General features: G+C 43.2%; 2 protein-coding genes across 4 annotated transcripts in view; one reads left to right on the forward strand and one right to left on the reverse strand.

Moving 5' to 3' along the window:
- Chp1 (calcineurin like EF-hand protein 1) lies at window positions 1-27,497 on the reverse strand. Of its 2 annotated transcripts, XM_035446931.1 has the most exons (8): window positions 27,398-27,497; window positions 26,850-26,957; window positions 18,327-18,399; window positions 14,528-14,608; window positions 9,043-9,170; window positions 5,452-5,513; window positions 2,546-2,668; window positions 1,781-1,921 (listed from the first exon to the last, which is right to left on the reverse strand). In XM_035446931.1, the coding sequence occupies exons 2-8, from the start codon at window positions 26,914-26,916 to the stop codon at window positions 1,868-1,870; spliced, it is 588 nt and encodes a 195-aa protein (XP_035302822.1). In that variant the 5' UTR covers window positions 26,917-26,957; window positions 27,398-27,497; the 3' UTR covers window positions 1,781-1,867. The 2 variants fall into 2 exon arrangements, with proteins under 2 accessions (XP_027277962.1, XP_035302822.1); XM_027422161.2 differs by lacking the exon at window positions 27,398-27,497 and having other exon boundaries at window positions 1-1,921.
- The window catches only part of Exd1 (exonuclease 3'-5' domain containing 1), a 29,628-nt gene continuing 29,114 nt past the window's right edge, over window positions 27,163-27,676 (forward strand). For both annotated transcript variants that reach the window (XM_035446929.1, XM_035446930.1), the window contains exon 1: window positions 27,163-27,372. The gene's annotated coding sequence lies outside the window, so the exon portion shown is untranslated. The remainder of the gene's footprint in view (window positions 27,373-27,676) is intronic.

Genomic DNA, 27,676 nt, shown 5'->3' on the forward strand with positions numbered 1-27,676 from the left:
TCTTTTTTAATGACAATTAATTTATTGATGGACTGAGGAATACAATTTTAATGGGACAATAAGGCACAACTGTGGATTAAAACAGTTTGCTATACAGCCAAGGGGAGGCATAATCTTAGAAACTTTAAATATGTAAATCAAGAAGCCTCTGAAGTACTTCTCAAACAGATCAGTATCAGACAATTCTTCCCTTTTATACAATTCTTATATTACATCATTTGATCACAAAGTCAGACAGATATTTCATAAAGAATTCCCCAATTCATGTAGACTCCATCCATCCATCCTGGCCACTCCCCCGATCCTCACCTTTACCCTTCCCTTTTGCAGTGTTTTTGTTTGTTTGGGTTTTTAATAGCAATTTCTTTTCTAAAGAATTGTTTACACATCTTGGATAGCCTTCCAAAGCAAAGAAGCAAGCAAGCAAGTAAGCAAACACCAGAGAAAGCCAGCCAAGAGCAGATTTACACAGACACGGAATAGAAGCAGCCTGATTCAGGGAGGTTTAAACCAAGCTGACCTTGGCCCAAAAGTTGAGCTGGGTCATTCAAAGACCTCTACTATCACTTCAGTTGGTGTCACCAGTGCCAGGCCCTATGCTTCTAAAGGATGTGCAGTGGTCTACACTCTACACAAGGAGCTAGGAAGGTCATGTGATTAGGAAGCTCATGAGACAATACATTCAACACCGGGACCAGGATTATGAACTGACTACAGGGCTTCCAGCATTAAAATTTGCCACGCATAAAATTCATTCAGAATTTTGTGCAAAACTTTAAGACACCAAGGACAATTTAATTCTTGAGGACTAAGATAAGTCAGGCACTTCCATAACACTAGTCTTTTTGTTTGGAAATTTGAAGATCTTCCACTGAGGCATATCCCATGCTGCAGAGTAAATGTGGGCAGCTCTCCAGGGTGCCTAGACTCTTCAGAAAACTACAAGAAGGACCCCTACCATGTTGTCAAAACAGCTACTCTATTGGTGACAATGTGTCCCAAAGAGAAACAAACTGGCAGGCATAAGACTATTTTCTGAATGTCAACACTGTACTCAGAAAAGAAGCCACATAAATATGTTGAAAATAAAAAGCCAGAGGTAGAGAGACCTGGGGAAACCACCTAGGAGACATGGCTCTACAAGCCTCACCATGACCACCTTTCTAGAATATCTCTGTTCATAAGCCCTGTGATGAGAGCAGGGGATCAAGAGAGTCACATGCTTCTAAGAGTTGTACTGGTTGCTGAAAACAGCTCCTGGATAGGCAATGTCCCAGAGACACGTCCAGGATTAGGTAGATATAAACCACCGGACCACTCACTATCCTGTCACATTGGAGACAAGCTTGACAGCAGAGCCCGGAGTCAAGGAGAATATAGGGAATCTTAATGAAAAGGATGGAGACTGAAAGACCAAATGGATACACGGTTGGCTGACAGGGAGGTAGGAAGTAAAGGACACAAGAAGGACATAGGAACATGACGGAGGCTTGATGAAGGGAAGGCAGCATGGATATGGTCTCCATCCAGTGGGAGCTTTGCTGGCTGGTTCTTGACATGAGTCCCTATCTCATTTCCTCAGACAGGATGGATGCACGGCATTCAGCAGCAAATCAGGGGAAGATGGTACTTACAAATAGAGACCCGGTGGGTGCACACTGAACAGAAATAGACTGAGGGTACCATTCTGTAACGCCCTGTTTATACACCAAAGGCAAGTCAGTGTGGACAGGAGAGACTTCAGGTTGTCATGCAAGAGCAGTAGTATTCTGGGAAAGGGGGATGACAGGATAGGGTGGGGCTGGAGGACAGAAGGAAGTTCCAGTTCTTAAATACTAGGAAGCAAGAATAATTTGGTCCCTGTCCTTTAGTGAAGAAACCGGATGCTCATTTTCTGTTCTACATCCACCTTCTCCAAAACCTGGAGTTGAAAAACAAACAATGTATCATTAAGATTATGACCATTCTGAGCACCTTTCTAAATAATGGGTGTTCTCTTCTTCCTCCTATGCAACAGAATTGAACTTAAAATTAAAAGGTAAGGGGAAAAGGCTCATAAGGGCACAACCCTCCCTGAGGATCCACGGGGAGCTAATGGATGCTGGGGAAGAGATATTTCCTTCAGTTGTGTAGACCTTCATAAGTTCTCCCATGCCCTGTAAATAACCCCAATTAGCTCTTTTTTTTTTTTTTTCCCCAAGACAGGGTTTCTCTGTGTAGCTTTGGAGCTTATCTTGGCACTCGCTCTGGAGACCAGGCTGGCCTCAAACTCACAGAGATCCGCCTGCCTCTGCCTCCCAAGTGCTGGGATTAAAGGGGTGCGCCACCAGCGCCCAGCGCAACCCCAATTAACTCTTCACCCCTCCAAAAGGGCATGAACATAAAAGATTAGATGAGGAAAATAAGGGAATCAGCAAGTGAGAGGGAGACAGGGTGAATATAATCAAAATAAATAGATGAATAAAAATGTTACACTAAAACCCATTGTAAATATATGCTAATAAAAAATGGAAAGGGGGCAAAAATCAAAAGTTAGTGGACAGACCTTAACAAATTCCGTAAAGGATATGGCACTATCCCCGTCCTGGTCAGCCTCCTGAATGGTCCTGTCTGCAATGCTGCCCAGCTGCTCATCTGAGATGTTCACGCCAACCATCATTCGTAGTACCTGTAAGACCAAAAGCCTTAGAGGAGACTTGAGAAAAAGCCACCTCAACTCCCCTTCCTTTTGATTCCTTTGATTCACCAGCGAGAGGTGAAATCCTTGGCTTCTTATCTAGGCCATTCTAAAAAAGGAAGTGAATGGAATTCCAGCAAAGTCACGAAGTGTCTTCTCCATATGGACAGAAACAGTTCTTTCTGCTCAGACTACAGGCATGTCTGCTGGCACAGCAGTCATACTGGGGCTGTGAGGTACATCATACATATCAGGAATTCCATACAAGAACAGAGCAGAAGCTGGGATACTCAGGTACTGTGAACCCAGACAGCCAATCCCGGGTGTCCTGTTGCATGGGGCGAAGTAGTTCTTTACTGATTTAAGTCAGTTTGGTGGGCTGTTCTGAAATACAATACAAAAGCAGTCCTCCGTTGGGAGGTGGGGGACGCTCAGCCTTTATTACAGCCCACATAAACCTCCTTAAAGACTACGTGGGCGGCCTATGTGGTAGGTAACAAGCTGAGTCCAGTTTAGGTGAATTTAGTGAAGACATTTTTACAACATGGGGTGTCTGGGACAAGTGTCCACATAGCAAACACAAGGCCCTAGTACCCCACACACAAACATGGCACCTTAAACAAAATGAGTAACTTCAATGTCCTCTTGCCTAATGGCTCACAGGCCTTCCTTTCTGCACTCTTTTGCATGCTTCTGGAAATACTAAATTGCATCAGCAGTGGGTTTCTATTTTTTACCAACTATTTTTGTTGGGGTGGGGGTGAACAAAAGAGGACTATTTTTTAGACAGACTTACTATGCTGCTCGGGTTGGCACTGGCCTTAACTGCCTAGACTCTAATTATCTTTCCTGTCAAGTAGCTCTTACCAGTTACATATACTACCTTACATAGCTGTCAACCAATTCTTTTGTTTTTTTGAGATGGGGCAATCAAACAATTCTTAAAAACCAAAAGTTGTGCCAGGTGGTTGTGGTGCACGTCTTTAATACCAGCACTCAAGAGGCAGAGGCAGAGCAGAGGCAGATAGATCTCTGTGAGTTCAAGACCAATCTGATCTACAGAGCAAGTTCCAGAACAGCCAAGACTACACAGAGAAACCCTGTCTCAAACAAACAAACAAACAAACCTAGACCTGGTGGCTCAGTGATTAATATATCATTTCAGCAAAGCCATTTCCACCTCTCTCAAACCAAGTAACCAAGCAGATAAATTGATCCCCAAATGGTGGCCTCCTAAGATCTCATGTCAATTAGTCTCTGGGGTGTTTTGCTTGGAGAATGATAAGCGCTTAGGCTGTGGAGAGGCTTGTGGGCAGAATACTGCCTCACATGTGTGAGGCCCTGGACGCCATTCCCAACATTACACACACAAAAAAAGAATTACAGAGTTAGTATATATATGTGTATGTGTTCGTGCCGGGAGGTAGACAAGCATGGCATATAGTAAAATACCTTTATCTTGTCCTTAATGAGGGTGAGAAGTCCAGAAGTGGTTTGACCCTGGTGCTATGAACCGGTTGACAGGCGCTGTCTCTCCAGGCCTCCATTCCCAGGTCAATACTGCTTCCATTTGTCTACCTTACAACTTACTAATCTGGCTGGAAGTTTATTAGCAAGGGGAAATTTACTGTTATTTAACTGTACTCTAGTTCAGATCATCCAGCCATTTCCACCTCTCTCAAACCAAGTAACCAAGCAGATAAATTGATCCCCAAATGGTGGCCTCCTAAGATCTCATGTCAATTAGTCTCTGGGGTGTTTTGCTTGGAGAATGATAAGCGCTTAGGCTGTGGAGAGGCTTGTGGGCAGAATACCCTCTCCTGAAAAGAGTGCTGGGGATGTAATAAATAGTAAATGTTGTGTGTATTTTTTAAAGCCAGGGCCAAGGGACACTACCATTAGCCTCCTGTTTCCAGTTCTCTCATTGGAAATGTAGGAAACTGGGTTGGTCCTTAATCTGCTCTGAGTAGGCTTCAATTTGTGAAGTTTTTTGTTATTTATTTATTTGGAGATAGAGTTTCTTTGAGTAATCCTGGCTGTCCTAGAACTTATCTGTAGATCAGGATGACTTTGAACTCAAAGACCTATCTGCCTCTGATTAGATTAAAGGTGTACACCACCACGCTTGGCAACTTGTAAGTTTTTTTAAAAACAAAGAATTAGTTCTGGTTTAGTTTAGAGCAGAAAGCACTTTCCCTTTTAGGTATATACCTTGAAACGTCTTGCCCCATTTAAATTCCTCAATGTGCTAGCTACCTGGGGTCTTCCAGATTCAACAACAAAAAGGACAGTTCCCTACTGCACTAAATTTACAAAAAAAGAAAGAGATAGCAAACAATGCAAATCATGCAACGGTCAGACATAGCTGGGAAACAGGGACACGTGGGCTGGAACTACTGACTACTGGAGTGGTTAGCTGGGCAGATGGTGGCTCTAACAGACACCAGAATTGACTTCAGAGTCTTTGGAATAAAATGACTGCTAACAAGCTGACCTGTCAGTAACTGAGCTACCTGACCCTGCCTCATCATGTATTCCCCTTTGTCACTCAGCACCGCAGAGACCGCGGCTTATAAGTGGTGGTGATCGCCCATCCGTGAAGACTTAGTGACCTGTTTCAAGTGTTTCCAGGTCTTCTCTGCCTTTTAACTGCATCAGGACTCTTTCCAAGGCAGGGATTCAATGAGTATTTACTGAAAAGGAAGAACAACTGCTGCCCATAAAAACAAAGTCAGGGCCCCAAATACACTCTGTTCCGAGACTTTCCCACATACCTGTAGCAGCTCATCACGGGAGATCTTGTCATCTTTATCCAAATCATATAGCCTGAAAGCAACTGGTAGGAAAACACAAGAAGTCAGTGGGCAATTTGCAGTGCTTTGTTCTTTTTTCAAGGAGCTGAGCACACAAAGGACAGTAGACAGAAAACTAATACCTAATATATAGACCTTATGTCAGAGTTCAAATCCTACTCTTCCTTAGTAAAGAACTGGGATTTCCTTTCCTTTTTGAGACAGAATTCGTATGCAGCTGAAGCTGGCCTGGAGCTCGATACTTAGCTACAGCTGGTCTTGAACTCTTTACCATCTTTCTATCTCCTAAGTGCTGAGATTATAGGCATCACAGTGCCCAGCAAGGATTGGAGTTTCAAATAAAATCAACAAAACTCTGATGTCTATATATCCTCCCCCACCGCCCAGAGCTAGGATTATGGCTGTGCACATACACCTGACTTGTCATTCAAGTGGGACACCTAAACTCCAGTACTCAGGATGAGCAGCAAGTGCCCCCATACCCCGTGTCATCTCTCAGTTCCTGCCCTGCCTTTCTTATGTTTCTCTCTTGAAAAAAAAAAAAAAAAAGATTTATTTATTTATTATGTATACAGTGTTCTGCCTGCATGTATGCCTGCGTGCCAGAGAGGGCACCTGGTCTCATTACAGATGGTTGTGAGCTACCATGTGGTTGCTCGGAATTGAACCGAGGACTTCTGGAAGAATAGTCAGTGCTCCTAACCTCTGAGCCATCTCATGTTTGTCTCTTTAACAATACATAAGCCTTTTAGAAAGCAGGTTATACAAAAACTTTACTTATGTCAATATAAGAGACAATTCAGAAGAGTAAAACCTATTCAGTTTTTTGCCATGTTGTCTAAGACCTGTGTGAATACTGCTTTGAGAACAGGAGGTGATTTTGTAGAAATAAAAGGTGAACTTATTGAAAAAGTGACTGTTACATAACTGAATTCAGGTTGGTTTTAAACTACTTCATTCAAGTAAGCCACTGTGATCTCTGGTTATTTATTATGCCCTCTGAGTTAGGGTCTTGCCCTAGAGCCTACACTGGCCTGGAACTATGTGACCCAGGCTAGCCTCAGATACACAGCAATTCTCCTGCTTCAGTCTACGGGTTTGACCTACCATGCCTGGGTTCAATTTTTGCTTTTCAAAAGGGAACTGCCAAGCTATAACTCCAGAATTTGAGAGATAGAGACAAGAGGATCAGGAATGTAAGGTCAACCTTAGTTACACAGGGTGTTCTAGGGCAACCTAGGCTACATGAAACCCTGTCTCAAAAGCAAAAATAAATAAAATGGGAGCCGAACCCAGGTCCTCTGAAAGAACAGCAAGTTCTCTTAACTGCTGAACTACCTCTGTAGTTTTGTTGTTGTTGTTTTGTTTTTGAGACAGGGTCTCCCTGTTGCCTAGGCTGGCCTTGAACTTTGAACTAACAGAAATCTTTTGCCTCTGCCTCTCAAATGCTGGGATTAAAGTCATGTTCCATCATGCCCAGCTCTTAATTTCTTGACTGGGCAAATGAGATGAGAATTCTCCTACAATCTCAACCCCACCACACACACACTTTTTTTTTTTTTTCTTTTTAAGTGAGACAGGATCTTATGTAACCCAGACTGGCTTTAAACTTACTGTTCTTCCAGAGAACTGAACACATATTGGGAGGCTCACACTACTGTTGGGTTATGGTGGCACATACCTTTAGTCCCAGCACTAGGGAGGCAGAGGTAGGTGGATTGAAAGAGAGAGAGGAGAGAGAGAAGAGAGAAAGAAAGAAACAAACAAAAAGAAAGGAAGAAGAAAGAGAGAGAAAGAAAAAGAAAACTACTGGCTCACCATCATAATTGACTACAAAAAGAATGATTGCTTAAGTAGTTTAAAGTAAAAGAAAATGTTAAACCATGTGTACTTTTCTAGGATTCTATGCTACAATTGATTTTTTCCAATTATTCATTAACTCCTTGTCTCAAGTCTGGCAAATAAATTTTTACTATACAGTATCAAGACCCGATAGGCAAATAGTAGAAATATGTTAAAACACTATCAAAGCTGGATGTGGTGGCACTCAGGAGGTGGAGGGGAGGACCACGTTTGACACTTGCCTGGATTACACATTGAGTTCCAGACCATGCCTAGACTACAATGTAAGACTCTGTCTAGAAAACAACTAAAAATAACTTAATATATAAAAACGCTAACAAACCACAGACAGAAGGCTTTGCATGAAGCAAACAGTACTTGGTGTTGAAGAAAATGTGGCTCACTAGTGCAGTCTATAATAAACATGAGGATAATTCACAGAATTCTGTGGTCTGTAGTCATCTTTTTTCTATTGAAATTTTCTATTTGTCAAGCATCATAATGCTGTTATAGAGCTCAACAGTATTTTAATACTTTTGTTCAAAAATCTTCTCTGGCCTAAATAACAAGATTCACTTCAGTGATTCTCAAACTATACCATAAATATCAACAAAAAGAGGACTCACACCCCTCCCAACAAGATTAGCAAAGGCCAACAGCCACAAACTGAAACTTCTTGATGTATTTGTCAAATATATTTTAAAACCTTCTAGTATCTTTAAATCATCCATTTAATCTGAGGCCTCACAAACTCCTGGGTACCACCATGCACTCTTTCAAGGCAGGGTTGGGCTAAATCAGTTTCATACAATTTCAATATCAACTTGTGTTGAAAGAAAAGTAGAATTTCAACTTCAACTTCCTGGAAAAGTGTTGTAAGGGATTGGGCAATAGTCCATGAACCAACAAGGGCAGAAGGAAATCTAGTAAGTATTTAAAGAAAGGAGGCAACAGGCACAGAAAATTAAACATTGCCTCTCTCTTACTGGAACTTTAGTCAAATCCATAATCTACCAGACTCTAGAACACATGGAAGACCAATATTATCTCTCATTGGCAAGGCCCGGGGCCTTGCTCCCAGTTGTCACTCTAGTCCTTCTACAGTGCCTGGCCTACAAGAGATAATGAATTATAAATAGCAGGTAACACTTATGAGTATATACAGTACCAGTACATACAAGGTACTGCTTGAAGAACTTGACGTATATTAATTCTTAAAACAGGAAGAATCTCTTAGTGAGGACGACAGATGTGGCTCAGTAGTAAGAGTGCTTGTCTGGCACACTTTATGTCCTGGGCACTACCCCAAGCACATCAAAAATAAGGTGTGGTGGCAGCACTAGGGAGGTGTAGACAATGGAATCAGGAATTCAAGCAAGCCTTAGCTACATAGTGGATGTGAGGCTAGCCTAGGAAATATGTGACACTGTCTCTAACAACAACCAAAATCCCATAATGAGCCATGGAGATGATCTATAAAATCCCTTAATATCTCATTTTGCATAAGAGAAAACTGCAATCCAAAGATCTCAGGTAACTTGTCCAAAGTGTCATGGGCAAAAAATAGCAAATTGGGAATTCCAATTCAGCTTAGCTCCATGGTCTGACCGCTTGGCACTCTGCTTTTATAAATGCTGAAAGAGTAGATGAGCACACAGATGATCGGGGAGAGGAGGAACTATGTTAGGCCACACAACTGACGCTCCTTACAGTGCAGTTTGTTGCTTCGGCTGTTGAGTGGTTCAGGTCCATTCACATCTTTGCTCTTTTCGTTATCCTCAATGGGTCGGAAATGAGCCAATGTTCTCATGAATCCTCGGAAGTTTACCTGGTCCTCTCTGATTAGGAAACAAACAGAACACCGTGTTAATCAGGGTGGGCTATTCTGGTTGTATGTTTTGTCTTTTTGCAGTGTTTAGGGATCAAACTCAAGGTCTTCCACAGCTAGGTAAGCACTCTACCACTTAACTATACTGACTCATGGTGACTGTTTCTTTCTTTTTTTTGGTTTTTTCGAGACAGGGTTTCTCTGTGGCTTCGGAGGCTGTCCTGGAACTAGCTCTTGTAGACCAGGCTGGTCTCGAACTCACAGAGGTCAACCTGCTTCTGCCTCCCCAGTGCTGGGATTAAAGGCGTGCGCTACCAACGCCTGGCAGTGACTGTTTCTTATGAACTCAAAAAGAAATGGTCAACACCCAAAGCCTGTGTAGCCTGAAAGTCTATTTACAAGCTTTCTTTCCATATGCATGCATTGTACCTCAGGACTTATATTATATCTGCACCCAAACAAACAAACAAACAAACAAACAAAAAAAGAAAACAATATCTGCACCCTAAAAGCCTCACCCCAATTGTGTGAAGTAGTATTTATTAAATGATTAACTAGGCTGAAAGAAGGAAAGCAATTAGCTATGGTCAGAGTTATCAACTGAATTTACTTATAGATCTTTTCCAAAAATTGGATGTAGAAAAGGACTAGTACCACCAAGAATAATCTCTTTCTGCTTTGAACTCTGGAACACCAAAATGTTATTACAATAAGGTATACCTAAAGATATTCTAAGAAACCATGCTGTTTTGTTTACTTGCTCTGAAAGAGTCTGACACTGTAGCCAGCCTGGCTTTGAATTCTCAGCAGTCCTGCTTTGGCTTCCCAAGTGATAGGGTAATAGGTATAAGGAACCATACCCAGTAACTTTGCTATGCTTCCCTCCTCCTCTTCCTCCTCTAGTGCTGGGGATCAAACACAGGTCTTCGGCTATACTAGGCAAGCACTATACCACTGAGCTATAGATCCAGCTTTCCTTCCTAAAAAAAAAAAAACAAAAAAAAAAACAAAACAAACAAACAAAAAACTTGTATTTTATGTGTATGCCTGCATATCTGTCTGTGCACCATTTGCATGCCTGGTACCTGTGTAGGTTCTGAGGATCCTCAGAAAAGAGCAGGCATACATGAAATTACAGGCATACATACCACTGCCTGGCTTTTTTAATCTTAAAAAAATAAAAAGCTGCAGTAAAGATCAATATTGCAGTAAGGCATGGCGATGGAACCTGTAATCCCAGCACCCAGGAGGCGGAGACAAGAGGACCGCTTTGTGTTTAAGTCTGGTTTAGGGCACATAAGAGTACTAGGCCAGCCAAGGAATCAAGCAATACCTTGTCTTAAAAAATACAAAACAAACAAACAAATAAAAAAAACAGCAACAACAAGAAAGGGCTGGGCACGTAGCTTAGTTGGTAGAATATTTGCCTAACATTCATGAGACCCGATGCTTAAACCCCAGTACCACATAAAATTGACTTAGCATTTGCTGCTGAGTCTGATGACTGAGTTTAATCCTCAGAACCTACACAGTGGAAAAAGAGAACTGGCTCCTGGAAGTCTGACTTCTATGAATGCATGCCTACGATACACACACACACACACACACACACACACACACACACACACACACACACACAGGAAATAATCCTAAAACTGAATAAATGAATTTTTAACACTTAAAGGGTAACCCATGTGACTTGTTTACTTTAGACAATCATATCAGTCTCATGTGGCCTGCTTCCCAGAACTACCTAAAAAAATCCTGCCAGGCATAGTAGCACATGCCTTTAATCTTAGCTCTTGGAGACAGAGACAGGTAGATCTCTATAAATTCAAGTCTAGCTTGGTCTACACAGTTCCAGGTCACCCAAATCTATACAGTGTGAGAACCTGTGTCAAAAAACAAAAGCCCAACCTTAGCTGGGTAACCCCAGCATTTAGGAGACAGCAGTAGGAAGATTCTGAATTTGAGTTCATTATGTACTGCAAAGGGACCAGGTTTCAAAAATAAAATAGAATTAAAAAACAAACAAACAAAAAAACAAAAAGCCCTGGTCTCTTAGTATAGATTCGACAGGTAGACACAATTCAGAGACCTACTATTGGGAGAGATCAAGGGAAGGCTAGCTCAAAAGGGTGACCTTTGATTCCTTCATGGAGGCACACTCCTCATGGAGTAGGATAGTATCTGAAACAAAATGTAAGCTCTGAGAAACCAAGCAATATGGAGTAACACTTGAACCATGTACCTGGGATGGGGGTCTGGGGATAATGTTATTAGCACTATGTACATGTAACAGAGAATGAAACACCTATGTTCTATTATCAAATTTCAATCTGAAAAGAAAACAAAAAAGAACAGAAAATCTTGCCCTCTTTAAGACAGAGAAAAAATAAGAGGCAGGCGGATCTCTGTGAGTTCGAGACCAGCCTTGTCTATAAGAGCTAGTTCCAGGACAGTCTCCAAAGCCACAGAGAAACCCTGCCTCAAAAAACCAAAAAAAAAAAAAAAAAAAAAAGACAGAGGAAAAATAAAAGCCTGGGAGCCAAGTGGCCGTGTCTGGTAAGAACAGGAAGCAGTGGCACAGGTTGCCTAAGACTGGCCACAGAGGCCATGACACTCTCAGCTGCAGACCAGAGATGATGGTAGGTCACCAGAGTCAGAGGAAATACAGCTTTGGCTTTCAAAACAGACTTCCAGGGCTAGCAAGACGACTCAGTGGGGACAGGCTCTTGCCAAGCTTGATGAGCTGAGTTCATTCCCCAGAATCCAACTAGTGCAGAGGAGAACTGACCCCCTGAAAATTGTCCTCTAATTTACATCCACACAAATGTTAAAAATAAAAACAAGAAAAAGACTTCCAAAAGATGTTTCTCCAAACAATTGATGGTAACTAAGGAGCTCTGAAAAAGCAGCTGACAAAATGCAGATGGTTTGTGTATAAAGCACATCTGTGGAAACTGTCTGGACATAGTGCAGCACTCTGCTGGCTCTCAAAGCACATATAACAGTGGTTCAGGATAAAGAGAGGCCAAAGGGAAGGAGCACAATCACCCAGGTTCAACAGACTCTCAATTGAGTGTGTTTTGGTCTGACTGGATTCCTGACACCCTTCCTGATCTAACTGCCCCTGAGTTTTGTTATTCAATTAAAAAAAAACCTTTTCTGTGTATGGCTGTTTTGGTGGCATGTGTAACTGTGGAGTGTGTGTGTGTGTGTGTGTGTGTGTGTGTGTGTGTGTGTGTGTGTGTGTCATAGCCTAGAATCATTTGGGAAGAAGGAACCTAGACTGGCCTATAGTCATGCTTTTGAGGTATTTTTAAAATTAGTGACTGATGTGTGAGGGTCCAGCACATAGTGGGTTGTGCTACCCCTGGGCCCATGGTCCTGGATAGTATAAGAAAATAGGCTAAAGCCTCAGTGGTGGCTCACGCCTTTGGAGGCAGAGGCAGGCAGATCTCTGAGTTCAAGGACAGTCTGGTCTACATACAGAGTTCCAGGACAGCAGGGACACACAGAGAAATCCTGTCTTGGGGTAGAGAGTGGGGACAGGCTGAGTAAGCCATGGGAGCAAGCTAGCAAGCAGAATTCCTCCACAGTTCTACTTCAGTCCCTGCATTCAGGTTCCAACCTTCAGTTCCTCTCCTGACTTCCCTCAATGATGGACTGTGATTTAGAACTGTAAGCTGTAATAAACCCTTTCCTCCCTCAGTTGCTTTTGGTGATAGTACTTTATCACAGCAATAGAAACAGTAACTAAGACAACCACCACCATCTCAACAACAAATTCCTTTGCTCTCAATTCACAGTCCTAAAATTTCCTATCCAAGCATTTTATCTGATAGTGCTAGCAGTATCTTCTTCTTCTTCTTCTTCTTCTTCTTCTTCTTCTTCTTCTTCTTCTTCTTCTTCCTCTTCTTCCTCCTCCTCCTCCTCCTCCTCCTCCTCCTCCTCCTCCTCCTCCTCCTCCTCCTCCTTGTTTTTGAGACAAACTCTTGTTCCCCATCCCAGGCTACCTTCAAACTGGAGGCCTCTACTGTGTCAGCCTCCCAAATACTTGGATTATAGGCATGCACTATCACCCAGCTCTGTAAGGGATCAATATTAAGTTTTAGAAAGGATAACTTCTAAACAAACGTATATTAAACACTCAGAGGTAAATGAATACAATTTAACCTCAAACAGTTAAAAAATATGATTATGTGAACAGGCACACATTTATGTAATATATAATGTGAAAAAAGAGCTGGGAGTTGGTGGCGCACACCTTTAAAATCCCAGCACTCAGGAGACAGAGGCAGGCGGATCTCTGTGAGTTCGAGGCCAGCCTGGTCTCTAGAGTGAGTGCCAGGATAGGCTCAAGCTACACAGAGAAAGCCTGTCTCGAAAAACAAACAAATATATGTGTGTGTGTGTGTGTGTGTGTGTGTGTGTGTGTGTGTGTGTACGTGTGTGCATGTATAATATGTCTGTGTATATGTAGATATAACTTGTATATACGAGAGGGAGAGAACCAAGGAAGGGGGGAGAGAGAGAGAAGAAAGAAGGGGGTGTTCATGAGTGTGTGGGTGGGGGCTAGGGAAATGGCTCAGTGGTAAAGCCTTTGCCTAGCATACATCAATACATATACTTGATCCTTAGCCCCACAAAAAGAAAAAAAGAAAGAAAAAAAAAAGAAAAGCAGGTATATGGAAGGGCATACCTTTAATATCAGAACTCAGGAGGCAGAGGTGTAGAACTCTGTGAGTTTAAGGCCAGCCTGGTCTATATAATGAGTTCCAGGTCAGCTAGGACTATACAGTAAGAGCTCCTATCTCAAAAACAAAGGGAAAAAACAAAACAGAAACAGCTTGGAGGGGAGGAGGTATCAAGGGAGAAGCAAGTAACCACAAATGCAGACTGCATTGCCCAACACTTTAATAGCCAGTAATGTGTTGTGTGCTGTAAAGTCTGTGCTAGACTTCAATTTTTAACATCAAAAAATGTAAAATAGGAAGCTATATAGAGAACTAAGTGGTTAAGAGCATGTGCGTTTCTTGTAGAGTTTGACTTCTAGCACCAACATGGAAGCTCACAATCACCCACAATCCCCTTTCCAGCAGATCTAATCCTCTCTGATGGCACCAGACTGGTGGTGCACATACAGACAGAAAAGTAAATAGAAAAATCAAGGAGAGTGGGACACGAGATCATTAGGGGCAACCATGATCTGAGATGACAACTATCATTATTCTACTCTACATTACTGTTGTTATTACTACTATAATTATTATGCTGCTATTCTACATTAGCAATTAATGTAGGCTAGACAACAAAGAAAGGAGCCAAAACCAAAGGCCGCCCCAAACCACAGGCCCCACTCACCCCTCTGAAAAGAAGGCATTGATGATCCGGTCCCCCAGTGGGTTGATGGCAAGCTCTGGGATCCTTTGGAAATCTTCCCGGCTGCAAAGAGAAGCTTAAGCTAGAGACCTTTGGCATGAACTCCTTTAAATCCAATAGAGCACAACCCAGTAAGAATATTGCTTCCTGGAATTACTTCTGTGACAAATTATACAAGTAACTAGAATATCTGCCAAGTGTGTTTTGTACCAACTCAGGTGTGACTGAAGCAAAATTTAATCTTGTTATGTTTCCAGTAAATTCAGCAAACAGGTCACGTCAATAAACCAAACAATGGGGCAAATAGTAAGCTATTCCTTAGTAAATGATTTTTTGAATATTACTACTTTATAGTTCTTTGGTTTTTTTTTTAATTTTTATTTTTTGAGACAGGGTTTCTCTGTGTAGCTTTGTAGACCAGGCTGGCCTTGAACTCATAGAGATCCTCCTGCCTCTGCCTCCCAAGTGCTAGGACTAAAGGTGCGCACCACCACTGCCTGGCTTATTTTGTAGTTATTTATTCTTATTTTATATTATATACATTGGTGTTTTGCCTGCATGTATGTCTGTGTACCATGTGTGTACCTAGGGCCTGAGGAGGCCAGAAGAGGGAGTCAGATGCCATGAAACTGCTGCTACAGCTGACTGTGAAATACCCTGTGGGTGCTGGGAGTGGAGTCTACATCCTCTGGAAGTGTAGTCAGTGCTCTTAACCACCGAACCATTTTACCAGCCCTTTCCTCTTTCTTTTCCTTTTCTGTCCAATTTTTTGTTGGGGGCTCTCTCTATGTAGCCCTAGCTATCCTAGAACTCGCTATGTAGACCAGGATGGCCTCAAACTCAGAGATCTGCCTGCCTCTGCCTCCAGATTAAAGGCATGTGCTGCCCTCAAATTCTTGATCTTCCTGAATCTACTTCACATGTGCTAGAATTACAGGTTGTCGCCACCATACCCCACAAAATAAAGTTTTCAATTATTTTTTTTTAGCATGCATTAGTGTTTTGCCTGCATGTATATCTGTGCGAGGTGTCAGATCCCCTGGAACTTGGGTTACAGATAGTTGTGAGTTCTCATGTGGGTGCTAGGAATTAAATCCAAGTCCTCTGGAAGAGCAGCCAGTGCTCCCAACCCTCTCTCCAGACCCTATTTATTTATTTATTTATTTATATAGAAATGGCATGTCAGATACCACTGGCTGGCCTTGAACTTGCTATGTAGCCAAGGATAAACTTCTAATCCTTTTGGCTCTATCTGCTAAGTATGACCAGACCCAATTGTGAGATACTGGGGATTAAACCGGGGCTTTATGGGTGCTAAGCAAATATCCTACCAACTAGGCTATATTCTCAGCCCTTATTTCTCCCATGTTGATTTAAGTCTTTGTTATAGGAAATATGCATAGATGGCCCAGCATAGAACCTACGTTCAATTCCCAGCACCAACATGGCAGGTCACAACTGGCTTACCACCTAGACTTATACTGCCACTTCAATCCTCGGAACCCACATGGTAGAAAAAGAGAACAAGACTCCCACAAGTCGGCCTATAACTCCACTACATGTCCCCTCCAACACCTACTACCCACATACACAATAAATACATGTAAAGAAATAAGTTAAAAACTGCAGAAACTTGAATGCATCTCATGCCTGCCTCCAAGAAGTATATGAACAGAAAACAACAGGCACATTTTTCTACTCTCCTAACAGTAAATGCTAATGATAGAATATGAAACATTCCTGTTCCACTCAGGAGTCTTCATACTCTTCCAGTGGTGGTTTAATCTTTACCTGGTGCTAATTAACTGAGCTAACTCCTCTCCACCACATCTGGTAACGGGCAGAAACTGACCCAGTGGACTGAGTGTAGAGCCCTGGGACAGTATTGGATTTAACCTTCCTTGATCATTTAGGAAACAGAATTTTGTTACCAATGAATGAACAAAAATAGCCATTCATAACTGATTAAGATGATAAAGACGATTACTAGGGACTGTTTATTCAGCAAAAATTATTACATAATTTGTCCTATAATACAAAAGTCTACCTGCTCAACAAAATGCAGTTCCTCTTGTCTAACAGGAGGGTAGAAAACAATCCTTGGGTCTGGAGAGATGGCTTAGCAGTTAAAAGCACTGATTCCTCTTCCAGAAGACCCAGGTTCAATTCCCAGCACCCACATGGTAGCTCACACCTGTCTGTAACTCCGGTTCCAGGGCTCTGACACCCTCACACAGACATACATGCAAGCAAAACACCAATGAACATTAAATAGCACATACCTATAAATTACAAGTATCAAGTAGTGGGTGTACAATCCAGCCATATCAGTTCAGACTCTATGATGGGAACTAAACATGGATTTCCAACGTCAGAAGGCCCTAAGTCCTGTCTTTCAATACCAATTTTTGTTTTTGTTTGTTTTTAAAGCTAGAGCCTTACTATGTAATAGCTACACAGTGAACCCCAGGCTGCCTCAACCTCCCAAGCTAGAATTACAGATGTTCAACACCAAGCCTGGCTCATCTCTAGTCTTTTTTGTTTTTCATGACAGGGTTTCTCTGTGTAGCTTTGGACCCTGTCCTGGAACTTGCTTTGTAGGCCAGGCTGGCCTTGAACTCACAGAGATCTGCCTACCTCTGCCTCACAAGTGATGTGATTAAAGGCCTGTGCCACCACCAACCAGCTCATCTCTAGTCTTAATACACAGATGGTCACAGAGGTATGGAGGGTATTGGATTCTCTGCAGCTATAGATACAGGCAGTTGTAAGCAGCCTTATGTGGGTGCTGGAACGGAACTCAGGTTCTCTGCAAAAACATTATGTGCTCTTAACCCCTGAGCTATTGCTACAGCCCTAGTGTAGCACAATTCTTGGTCAAAGTGCTACTAAAGGATAGCTGGCTAAATCTTAGCAACATTTCCCACTCATGACCATCAAAAGTGCTTCTAGAAAATTTGTTCCTGGATGGCAAATAAGCCTTCAGATGGGAAACAACGATCTAGACAATCTAGCATTAATATAAAGTGTTGTTCCCTAAAGTTATGGGTTGGAACATGATAGACAGCAGAGTAACCTAGGCCATGTATGGATCAGCTTTACAGAAACCAGTGTGTTGGGTTGGAGAGATGGTTCAGTGGTTAAGAGCAGTGATTGCTCTTCCAGAGGACCAGGGTTCAATTTCCAACACCCACATGACAGCTCACAACTGTCTATAATTCCAGCTCCAGGGGACCTGACAACACGGCAAAACACCAATGTACATAAAATAAAAATAAGTAAAGTTGAAAAACAAAACAAAACAATGTGTTTGGAAGGGCCACGGGAAAACGTTTGTGAAGAGAGCAAGAATCTTAAAAAAAAAAAAAAAAAAAAAAAGTTCAGCCAGGAAGCAGTGGTACAAGCTTTTAATCCCAGCACTTAGGAGGCAGAGGCAGGTGGATCTCTCTGAGTTTAAGGCCAGCCTGATCTACAGAGTTCTAGGACAGCCAGTGCTACACAGAGAAACCCTGCCTCAAAAATACAACAACAAAAAATTTCTAGGACTAGAACAGTAGCCACTGAAACATAGAGGGAGTTGGTATAAAGCAGCAAAAGCCCAGCCATGAATTAGCATCACTACTCTCTGCTTATTTAATTCCTTGGTGGACCAATGATCCATAGACACCATGGCCAAAATGGTGGCTGTCCTCCAAATGCCAGACACTTAGTGTGCCTACCCTTGGAATAAAGACAGCTGCTAGGGAGATCCTGGTTTCTGGGAAGGAAAGGAAGTGCTCACCTGAGAGTCCCATTCTCTCCTTTGTCCAGGCTGGTGAACCGGCTGTACAGGCGAGTGATCTGACTGTGAGAAACTAAAGAGCACACAATTAGTTCCAACTGAAGAAGGAGACATGCATTCACACTACACCCACAGCCCATCACATGCTTCAGTGTGGGGGAGATGGGGAGCTGTGCAACTTCTTCTAGAACGTCAAAACAGCAAATTAAAAAACAAAACTAAAGAGTAGGAGAAGCTGAAAAGGAAACTAAATCAAAAGCAATGAAAATTGGCTCTGAAAATAAAAAGTAGGCAGCCAGGCTGTAGTGGTGAAGGACTTTAATCCTAGCACTTGGGAGACAGAGGCAGGTGGATTTCTGTGAGTTCAAGGACAGCCTAGTCTTCAGAATGAGTTCCAGAACTACACAGAGAGAAACCCTGTCCAAAACGAAGTGTAGGCTTACCATTTCCAACACACACACACACACACACACACACACACACACACACACACACACACTATAAAAACACAAAAATAGTCTTCTAAAAATTGTCAGGTGGTATACGCCTTTAATCCCACTCGGGAGGCAGAGGCAGGTGGATCTCTGTGAGTCCAAGGCCAGCCTGCTCTACAGAGTTAGTTCCAGGACAGCCAAGGCTACAAAGAAAAACTCTCTCTCAAAACCTCTCCCACCTCCCCACCCCACACACACCAAAAAAAAAAAAGAAGAAACAATAAGAATCACAGAACTTCTTACAAACAAACAAACAAACAAAAAACAGTGTTGGGAGCAAAGACTACAGGTCAGTTGTAGAGTACCTGCTCAGTAGTATGAGCAAGGCTCTTGCTTTGATCCCTAGCATGCAGGCATACTCCAAATGAAATAAAGTTAAAGGGGGAAAAAAAAAATCCAACTCAAACCTGTTAGTTTGGCTCTTCAGACTAGAATTTCTAAATTATAATGCTGAGCTAAATACTGGGGTACACAATTCCATTTTTGAAGTCTCACTGTGACGTCACCTCTTCATCAGGTGGCAGACCACAGCCTGGAATCGGCTTGCTTGCTATGACAAAGTGGCCATGCTCTGACCAGATTACATCTATAAGAGAAGCTAACTGCTCCTCATTTAGGGTTACTCCATGACCTCAAGCACAAGCGCAGCTAAAAGCAGTTTATAACTGCAGGTGTACAACACTGTAACAGTGAAAGTGCAAAAGGCATTTTTAGGAAACAGTTTAGTCTTCTGTAGATTGGAGGCAAGAAGAAAAAAGAGTGACTGCAGGAGAAAAGATTCCAGCCCCAAAGCAGGAAACAGGTTCAGACTTTGTCTCTGCTGCACCTGTTAGGCACGAGGGGTTAATGCAAGTGTGGTTCTGGCGTTTGTCCTCCTGAAGCTCGAGCAACAAGACTGGACTTGCTGTATTAGGAACAATGAAACAAAGTAAACAAGGCAGGAGGTGAATGATGGGACAGGGAAGGGAGGACAGACATCCAGGGCAGCCATGACGGCTTTGCCATCAGCTTCATCTTTGAGGTGGAGCTCTAAGAACTAAGGTGTGCAGAGAACAGAAGAGAAGGAGGCACAACCGCTCCCATCAGGCAGAGCAAGCAGGGGCAGGGCTGTTAAAGGCCTCAAGTGGGCACTCTGTTGCCACCCAGGCAGGTTTGAGCAGCTCTCTGTAAAGGAGCTTTAGGACACTTAGGACAGCCAGGTAAACAGATTCTAATTCCATTCAGGGTACCGCAGAGGTGAGAGAGTGGGAATGTGAATGCTGATGAAAGGAATGGCTTGGCAAAGCCCTGGAGTTTGGAAAGCACACCAAGTGAACTGATAGCATCACCTCAGCATCCTTCAGGACAGCCTGAGGGGACAGTTCACACTGCTATGCTAACTTCTCGACACTTTCTTGACCATGCTGTCCCAGCTGCTTTCTTTAGGAATCTGATCAATTTATCCAGGCCTGGCATCTGGCCTCAAAGGCTACTCTTGTAATAAAATCCTACATTTCCCAAAAAGTTTTGAAAAATAATCTATGTTTACCATCTCAACATTTTCCCATTTCTTTAATATACCATCTAATATCATTCATTTGTGTACTTTAATCCAATAGCTGAATTTTCTTTTTTAAATAATGTGTTTATTTTTATTTTATGTACATTTTGGTGGTGTTGTCTGTATGTAAATCAAAACAGGAGTTACAGACACTTGTGAGCTGCCATGTGGGTGCTGGGAATTGAAATTGGGACCTCTGGAAGAGCAGCCAGTACTCTTAATTGCTGAGCCACCTCTCCAGGTTCCTAATAGCTTAATTTTCAATTAGCAGTTCATAATCTTTCATTCTGGTGTTGAGTATTTTAAAAATGTTTATTTTCTATTGTGTTTCTGGGTCCATGCAAATGAGTGCTGATGCTCTCAGAAGCCAGAGGAATCGGATGCCCAGAACTGGAACTGCAGGTGGTTGTGCCAGGAACCAAATTCAGGCCTTCTGGAAGAGCAGGATGCATTCAACAACTGAGCCATCTTTTCTACTCTGTTTCTGAGTATTTTTACATTATTCTCTCTGTGTGTAGTTTGTACAGCATGTGTAGTGTGAGAGTGCATGTGCACACCCATGCAGAAGCCAGAGTGGGATTTCAGGTGTCTTCCCCTATCACCCTCCAACTGGCTGCCTTCAAATGGTGCCTCTCACTGAACTGGAGGCCCATCGCTATACAAAGACTGGCTGGCTGACTAGTGTGCTCTAGGGATCTGACTATCTCTATGTTCCAGTGCTGAAGTTACAGGCATGCCTGCCTCTCTGAGGCTGGGGATTTGAATTGAGGTCCTGCTTGCAGAGCAAGTGCTCTTACCCACTGGGCCCTTCTCTAGCCTCAGAAGGAGTTTTAAGTAACTATAGTGTTTAGTTCGCTAGGTAAGTTTTTAGTGTTCAGAGCCTCACATTTCAGATTATTGGGTAAGATGAAGAATGATCAAATTATATTTCTTTTTGTATTAACTTAACAAATCAGTTTAGAGTACTTTGTATTTATTATCTTTTTTAAAAAAAGATTTTATTTATTTATTATGTATACAACATTCTGCTTCCATATATATCTGCACACCAGAAGAGGGCATCAGATCTCATTACGAATGGTTGTGAGCCACCATGTGGTTGCTGGGAATTGAACTCAGGACCTCTGGAAGAGCAGCTGGTGCTCTTAATCTCTGAGCCATCTCTCCAGCCCCTGTATTTATTATCTTAACTTTATACACATGATAACATGTAAACTGAACAAAACAATACACAATGTAGTTTTTCTAACACCCAAGTCCCCAATCTCCCATACCAGAACCATGATATAGTTTACCATGATCCTTACTAGAAATTTCTTGTGTATTTGTGTCATTACGTTCCATATTTTTTGTTTTGTTTTTCTTTTTCTTTTTTGTTTTTTTTTGAGAATTAAAACAAAACAAAACAAAAACAGTGGGTAGTGGTGGCACATGCCTTTAATCCCAGCACTGGGGAGGAAGAGGCTGGCAAATCTGAGTTTGAGGCCAACCTGATCTACAGAGCGAACTCCAAGACAATCAGGGCTACACAGAGAAACCCTATCTCAAAAAACAACAAAAAGAGACCAAAAAGGTATTTCCTAAAACAAGCAGGGGATGGACCTCAAGGAAAGGCTTCCAACCCCAGCCCAACAACAACAACAAAAAACAAACAAACAAAATGCATCTTCTTCTCAGAATAGGGCAAACTTCAGTACTACTGACCAGTAGGTAACAGAAAAATCACTATCAACTTCCTTAGGAACGATGACAGTACTGCAGTTATCAAGCTACATGTTTCCCTCTTCCTATATAACACATGAACGTCATTGAGGGTAAAGTACTATGAGTTCGATGTCAGCTTGGCTAGTGAGTACCAGGTTAACCAGGGTTACAAAGTACAGCAAAAACAAAAACTAAAAAACTAGGACTGGAGATGGAGCTCAATGGTACATACCTTTCTAAGCATGCATAAATGCCAGACTCTAGGTTCAATTCCTTACACCAAAATAAACAGATTAATGAACAGAAAATAAACATGTAAAACAAGTACGGCAAAACTATAACAACATATGTGTTAAATAGGAATGGGTATTGGTGAAGCTTTATTGTCAACCTTTCTGTATATTTGAAAGTTTACAGTACAAAATCTGCACTCTTTTTTTTTGTTTTTTTTTTGAGACAGGGTTTCTCTGTGGCTTTGGAGCCTGTCCTGGAACTAGCTCTTGTAGACCAGGCTGGTTTCGAACTCACAGAGATCTGCCTGCCTCTGCCTCCCGAGTGCTGGGATTAAAGGCGTGCGCCACCAGCCCAGCCACAAAATCTGAACTCTTGAGGTTTTTGTTTCATTCAGGTGGTTGTTGCTCCTGCTGTTTGTTTGTTTGTTTTTTAAGACTGTAAGATTTATTTTTAAGTGTTTTGCCAGAATGTATATATGTGTAGTATGTGTGTACTTAGTGCTGGCAGAGGCCAAAAAAGGGAGTTACAAATAACAGTGACTGACAAGTGGGTGCACAGAGAGAATCAACTTGGGTCCTCCGTAAGAACAGCAAGCACTCTTAACTGCTGAGAAATTGTAGTCATGTGTGTGCACACACATGTTCACTTGTGTTTGTGCCACAGCCCACATGTGAAAGTTAAGAGACACAATTCTCTTTCCATCATGTGGGTCCTGGGAATCAAACTTGGGACATCAGGTTTGGTGTCAAGCACCTTTACTCGAGGAGCCCTCTGGCCAGCAAAAGATGGCATCATGCTATGCAATCTAGTCTGGCCTTGAACTCATAACCCTCTGATCTTAGAGTGCTGGGGTGACAGGCATAAAATAAGCTATCACATTTACAGCTGGTATGAATTCTAATCTTTTGAATCTAATACATTCAGGCCAGGTTACAAATTTGCCTTTTACCACATACAACCTAAAATATGTACTCCTGCTCTTCCATAATCGTGTTTATTGCATGTTACATTGTTTAGTACCTTGATGTTTTTCTGCTTAAACTCAGAAGACAGCTTCTATCCCTGCAGCTGTTCCTAGCGGCAGTGAATTTCTATTAAACTTCAAGTAGTCTATGCTCTGAACCCCCTTCCTCATGCCTAAGGTTCCACTCCTTCAGAATTCTCTACCTTGACATAGTCCTCCTTACCCTTTCTAGTCAGAAAGGGGACTCGGGGAGAAAACTAGAAGGGTACAGAGCTTTGCAAATTACTCCAAACCTGCTAAACCTGTGCATTTCCGATTCAAAAGGAGACAAAGAAACAGAACTGACAAGAGGGTCCTCTGTACTCGGAACCCTCCATATTGTGACAGGGAGAGGATAGGAAGGGGCCTAGAAGGCTCCGTCTCATGACACGGTTCTCAAGCAGCTGCCTTTGTCAGGGCTGCACTCTGTTGGAACTAGAGAGATGCACAGCCTTCATGTCATCACTACACCCTTCCCCAAACAAACAAAACCTCACTGGTCTGCACAACTTAACTCCTAGCCCTGCTCAACACCCGGCCCATACCCACACGAACACACAAGAGGGCAGAAACTAAAATAAACCAATCTGCATTCACCACTACTTAGTTGGCATGAACCTTTGCTCAAAGTTTAGGTTTCTGGCAATCCACAGACAGGCTATTCCTATGGTTAAGTGAACTAAGGGTCATTACAGAAATTTCTAAGACACTGCAACCTTCCTCCAATCACGTTTCATTCAGATGTACTGACTTATAAAAATGTAGAAATGTGAAAGAAAGTGGCAGAACAAAGGCTAACAGCGAAGTGTTTCTTGTTTTCTTTTTCTTTTCTTTTTTTTTTTTTTTTTCCTCTGAGACAGGGTTTCTTTGTGTAGCTTTGGAGCCTGTTCTGGCACTCTCTCTAGAGACCAGGCTGGCCTCGAACTCACAGAGATCCACCTGCCTCTGCCTCCTGAGTGCTGGGATTAAAGATGTGTGCCACCAACGCCCGGCTGTTTCTTTTCTTTTTGAGACAGGGTCTCACTATGTTCCCCTGGCTGGCCTTGAAATCAGAGAGCCACTGGCCTCTGCCTCCCCAGTGCTGGATTAAAGGTGTTTTGTGGCGTTGATACAACCGTAATCCCAGTACTCGGGAGGCTGAAGCAACAGGATCTCAAATTTGAGGCCAGTCTGGGCTACACAGAACCTGTAAAGGAAAAAAAGAAAAAGAAGAGACATGCCTTTGCTAAGGGAGCTAACAGATAAACTCACACTCCATCTCTAGGGTAGAGGACTGACCCTGTAGCCAACTGGGCTAACAGTTGCTGGGACACCAAGCCACCCTAAGTTAATTATCAAAAATGAATCCATTTACTCATCAAGATCCAATTCCTGCACTCCACACCACCAGCTCACATCTCTTCCCTAAATCCTGAAGGTGGGTGTCGCAGGATTTCAGCTTCCTTATGTCCTGATGCTAATCATAACTCTCTTTGGCTTATCTCCCCAACCAGGTTGTGGGTGTCTTTTTTTCCACCATCTGCTCTGAATACCTAACATAATTATTAAACAGAAACTGCAAAATTTCAGTAAGTACTTGTTCCATTAGGCTTTCCCAATCAATATATACACTGGTTTTAGTGGCAATCTTTCTCATATTTGAATCACTCTTGGGTAACCAGGATAACAGTTCTTCCATGATAATACTTAGGTTTGTCCATGAGTCACAAGATAAAATAACTTAGTCCTACACCCAGAACTTATGAAAAGAAAATGGAATGACATTACTGTCCTATTCACTCTGAAGCAAAAACAGCATTTCCCTAGTTGGGCGTAATGGCTCATATTTATAATCCCAGAACCCGGGAAGCTGAGGCAGGAGGACTGACATGAATTTGAAATTAGCCTAGGCTACGTTGTGAAACTTTTTGTTTTGTTTTTAAAGACAGGGTTTCCCGGTGCAGTCCTAGCTATTTTGGAGCTTGTTATGTAGATCAGGCTGGCCTCAAACTCAGAGGTCCAACTGCTTCTCCAGGGACTAAAGGTGTGCATCTCCAGGCCCCATTTACATAGTAAATTCTGAGCAAGTCTGTGCTCAGAATAAAACCTTGTTCCAAAAAACAAAAGAAAATAAAACAATAGCTTGTCCCATATACACTACACCTCCTCATGATGTGACTTGTGTGCTTTAAACACAGATGCTTTAATTTGTTTGTCACCCTAGATGTAAAGCGGTCACTGTGTTTACAAGTGTAGTCAGAGGTCATGGTCACAAAATGTAGTAAAATGCTTGCTGAATCCATTTCCTATATTTCTACTCATGGAATCAGAATAAGACATGAAATATCCAAAAAGGTGAGTCGCCAAACAAAAGCTAGAAAAAGCTAAGTAATCTCTGTCATCATTGAAGGTTGTGAAAAGCATCACCTTGGTTAAGCAGGTAGGTCAGCATGGTTAAATATCTTGGCAAAACTTAGCCATATGTGTTATCGAGTATGGTAAAGGAAGCAAACCAACTCCACAGGAGGTGGGGCTAGATAACATCTCTTCCAACTTGAACTTGTCAGACAGCCAGGACAAACTTTTAGTTTACCCAAGGACTCCATTCCTGGAGATTTCTGTAGTTCACCCAGTAATCCCTCAGTACTATTGGCCATTGTGTTAACTTGCTGCTCAAAGTATTATCAAAGACAGGTATCACGAAGACACAGCTTACAAAGGATCACTGAGAAGGGTAGCAATACAGTTGGATCACACACAACCAAGTGCTTCTCAAAGGTATGGTGGTGTTTTCATTGCTTCTGAGTTCCTAGAGCCCTGTTGCCCCTTCGTTCAGGTTAACAAGGAAGAACCCAGAGTATATACTAAATAAAAGAAAAAAATCTGTTCCTTGTTATAATAGCTCACAGATTTTGGACTACTGCATATGATACAGCAATACAGCAGAAGTCAATATATATGAAAATAGGACAAGTGTCCTCATTGTATCTTTAAAAACCTGGTCACTATACCCGTACTTTTTCTCCAACAGTTCAGATTAAAAAGTCTCAGGTTTTCGGACTCCTGATTGCGTTCAGGTCTCCAGTCCCCGGTCACAAGCCTTACTATACCATCTTCTTTTCTGAGTCTATTCTTCCCTGGGTGTGATTTTAATAGTTTGAGGTCCGTGCTGAGAAACTTCATTGGAATGTATTACGTCTCCTCCAGGAACCTGAATGGTTCCTGGATTGGCTTCTGCTTTACCTACTGTTCAGGATGCCTGTGTATGAGGAAGGATAAAGAAAATTCGCGTACTTTCGTGGGCAAGAGTGGAGTGGTGGTGCCTGTGCTCCGTGGCTGGATCGAGATTCCGAGCTTCGGAGGCAAGACGGCCACAGCCCGGCCCCGGGAAGCTACAGATGAACGCACAGGTACTCTAGCTTTCGGTTATCCAAAGCACCGGAGGCTGCACGGGACCCTCCCAACAAAGTCACCGCACCCAGATCAAGACCTCAGCGGCGACTGCCCTTAAAGGTACTGAGGCCAGCTGGAGGCGCCGGGCCGCCTTCCCACCCCCAACCCCAACTCACAGCCAGTCTCCTTCTTGATCTCCTCGAGCTCTTCGTCCCGCAGTAACGTGGAGGCCCGAGACCCCATCACCGCGGCGGGAGCTCCTCCGGGAGCGGCAGCGCCAGAAGCTACGGCGGCAAGAGGGAAGGAGGGAGGGAAGGACCAGGGGTCAAGAAGGGAGAGGGCACTGTTTCTCTTGCCGCCCGGGGAGGGAAACCAGGGGTGGCGCGCGGGGGAGGGCGGCCCGATACCAGCCAATCGGGAGCGAGGCCGCGCCCTGCGCAGGCGCCAACGTCAAAGCTTGGCGATCGAGCCCGGAATGAATCAGCCCGGCGGCTGCGGGAGTCCAAAGGGAGACGGACCCCGCCCCCGGAACCGCCGCTGCCGCCGGCCTTAAAACGGCGATGCCACTGTGGCGCTAGCGAGCACGATTAAAAGGGCAGTGCTGCCGAGCCACCGGTTTCCGGCAAACCAGAGGCAGACTCGCGGCGTAGCCCACAGGTTTCTCCGAGGACTCTAACACCAAGGAACCCCACCCCACAGGTGACAGGAATTGAGAGGAACAAACCCTAGGATGGATCCCCAGACTGGGCCTAGCGCAGGCCCTCTCTGTCTCTCCCTTCTTTTTCCGCTCCTTCTCCCATTCCCACCGCACCTCCTCTGGCCACTGAGTGTTGGGCTGGGGGCCGCACGCCGATTGGCTGCCTCTTTCCGGCACTCTCTCCCCTGACCGCTGGAGGGCGCCAGGGCCCGCACGCCGATTGGCTGCGTCTTTCCGGCACTCTCTCCCCTGACCGCTGGAGGGCGCCAGGGCCCGCACGCCGATTGGCTGCGTCTTTCCGGCACT

Source organism: Cricetulus griseus, chromosome 6 (genome assembly GCF_003668045.3).
Source record: "Cricetulus griseus strain 17A/GY chromosome 6, alternate assembly CriGri-PICRH-1.0, whole genome shotgun sequence".
In the NCBI taxonomy this organism is placed as follows: Eukaryota; Metazoa; Chordata; class Mammalia; order Rodentia; family Cricetidae; genus Cricetulus; species Cricetulus griseus.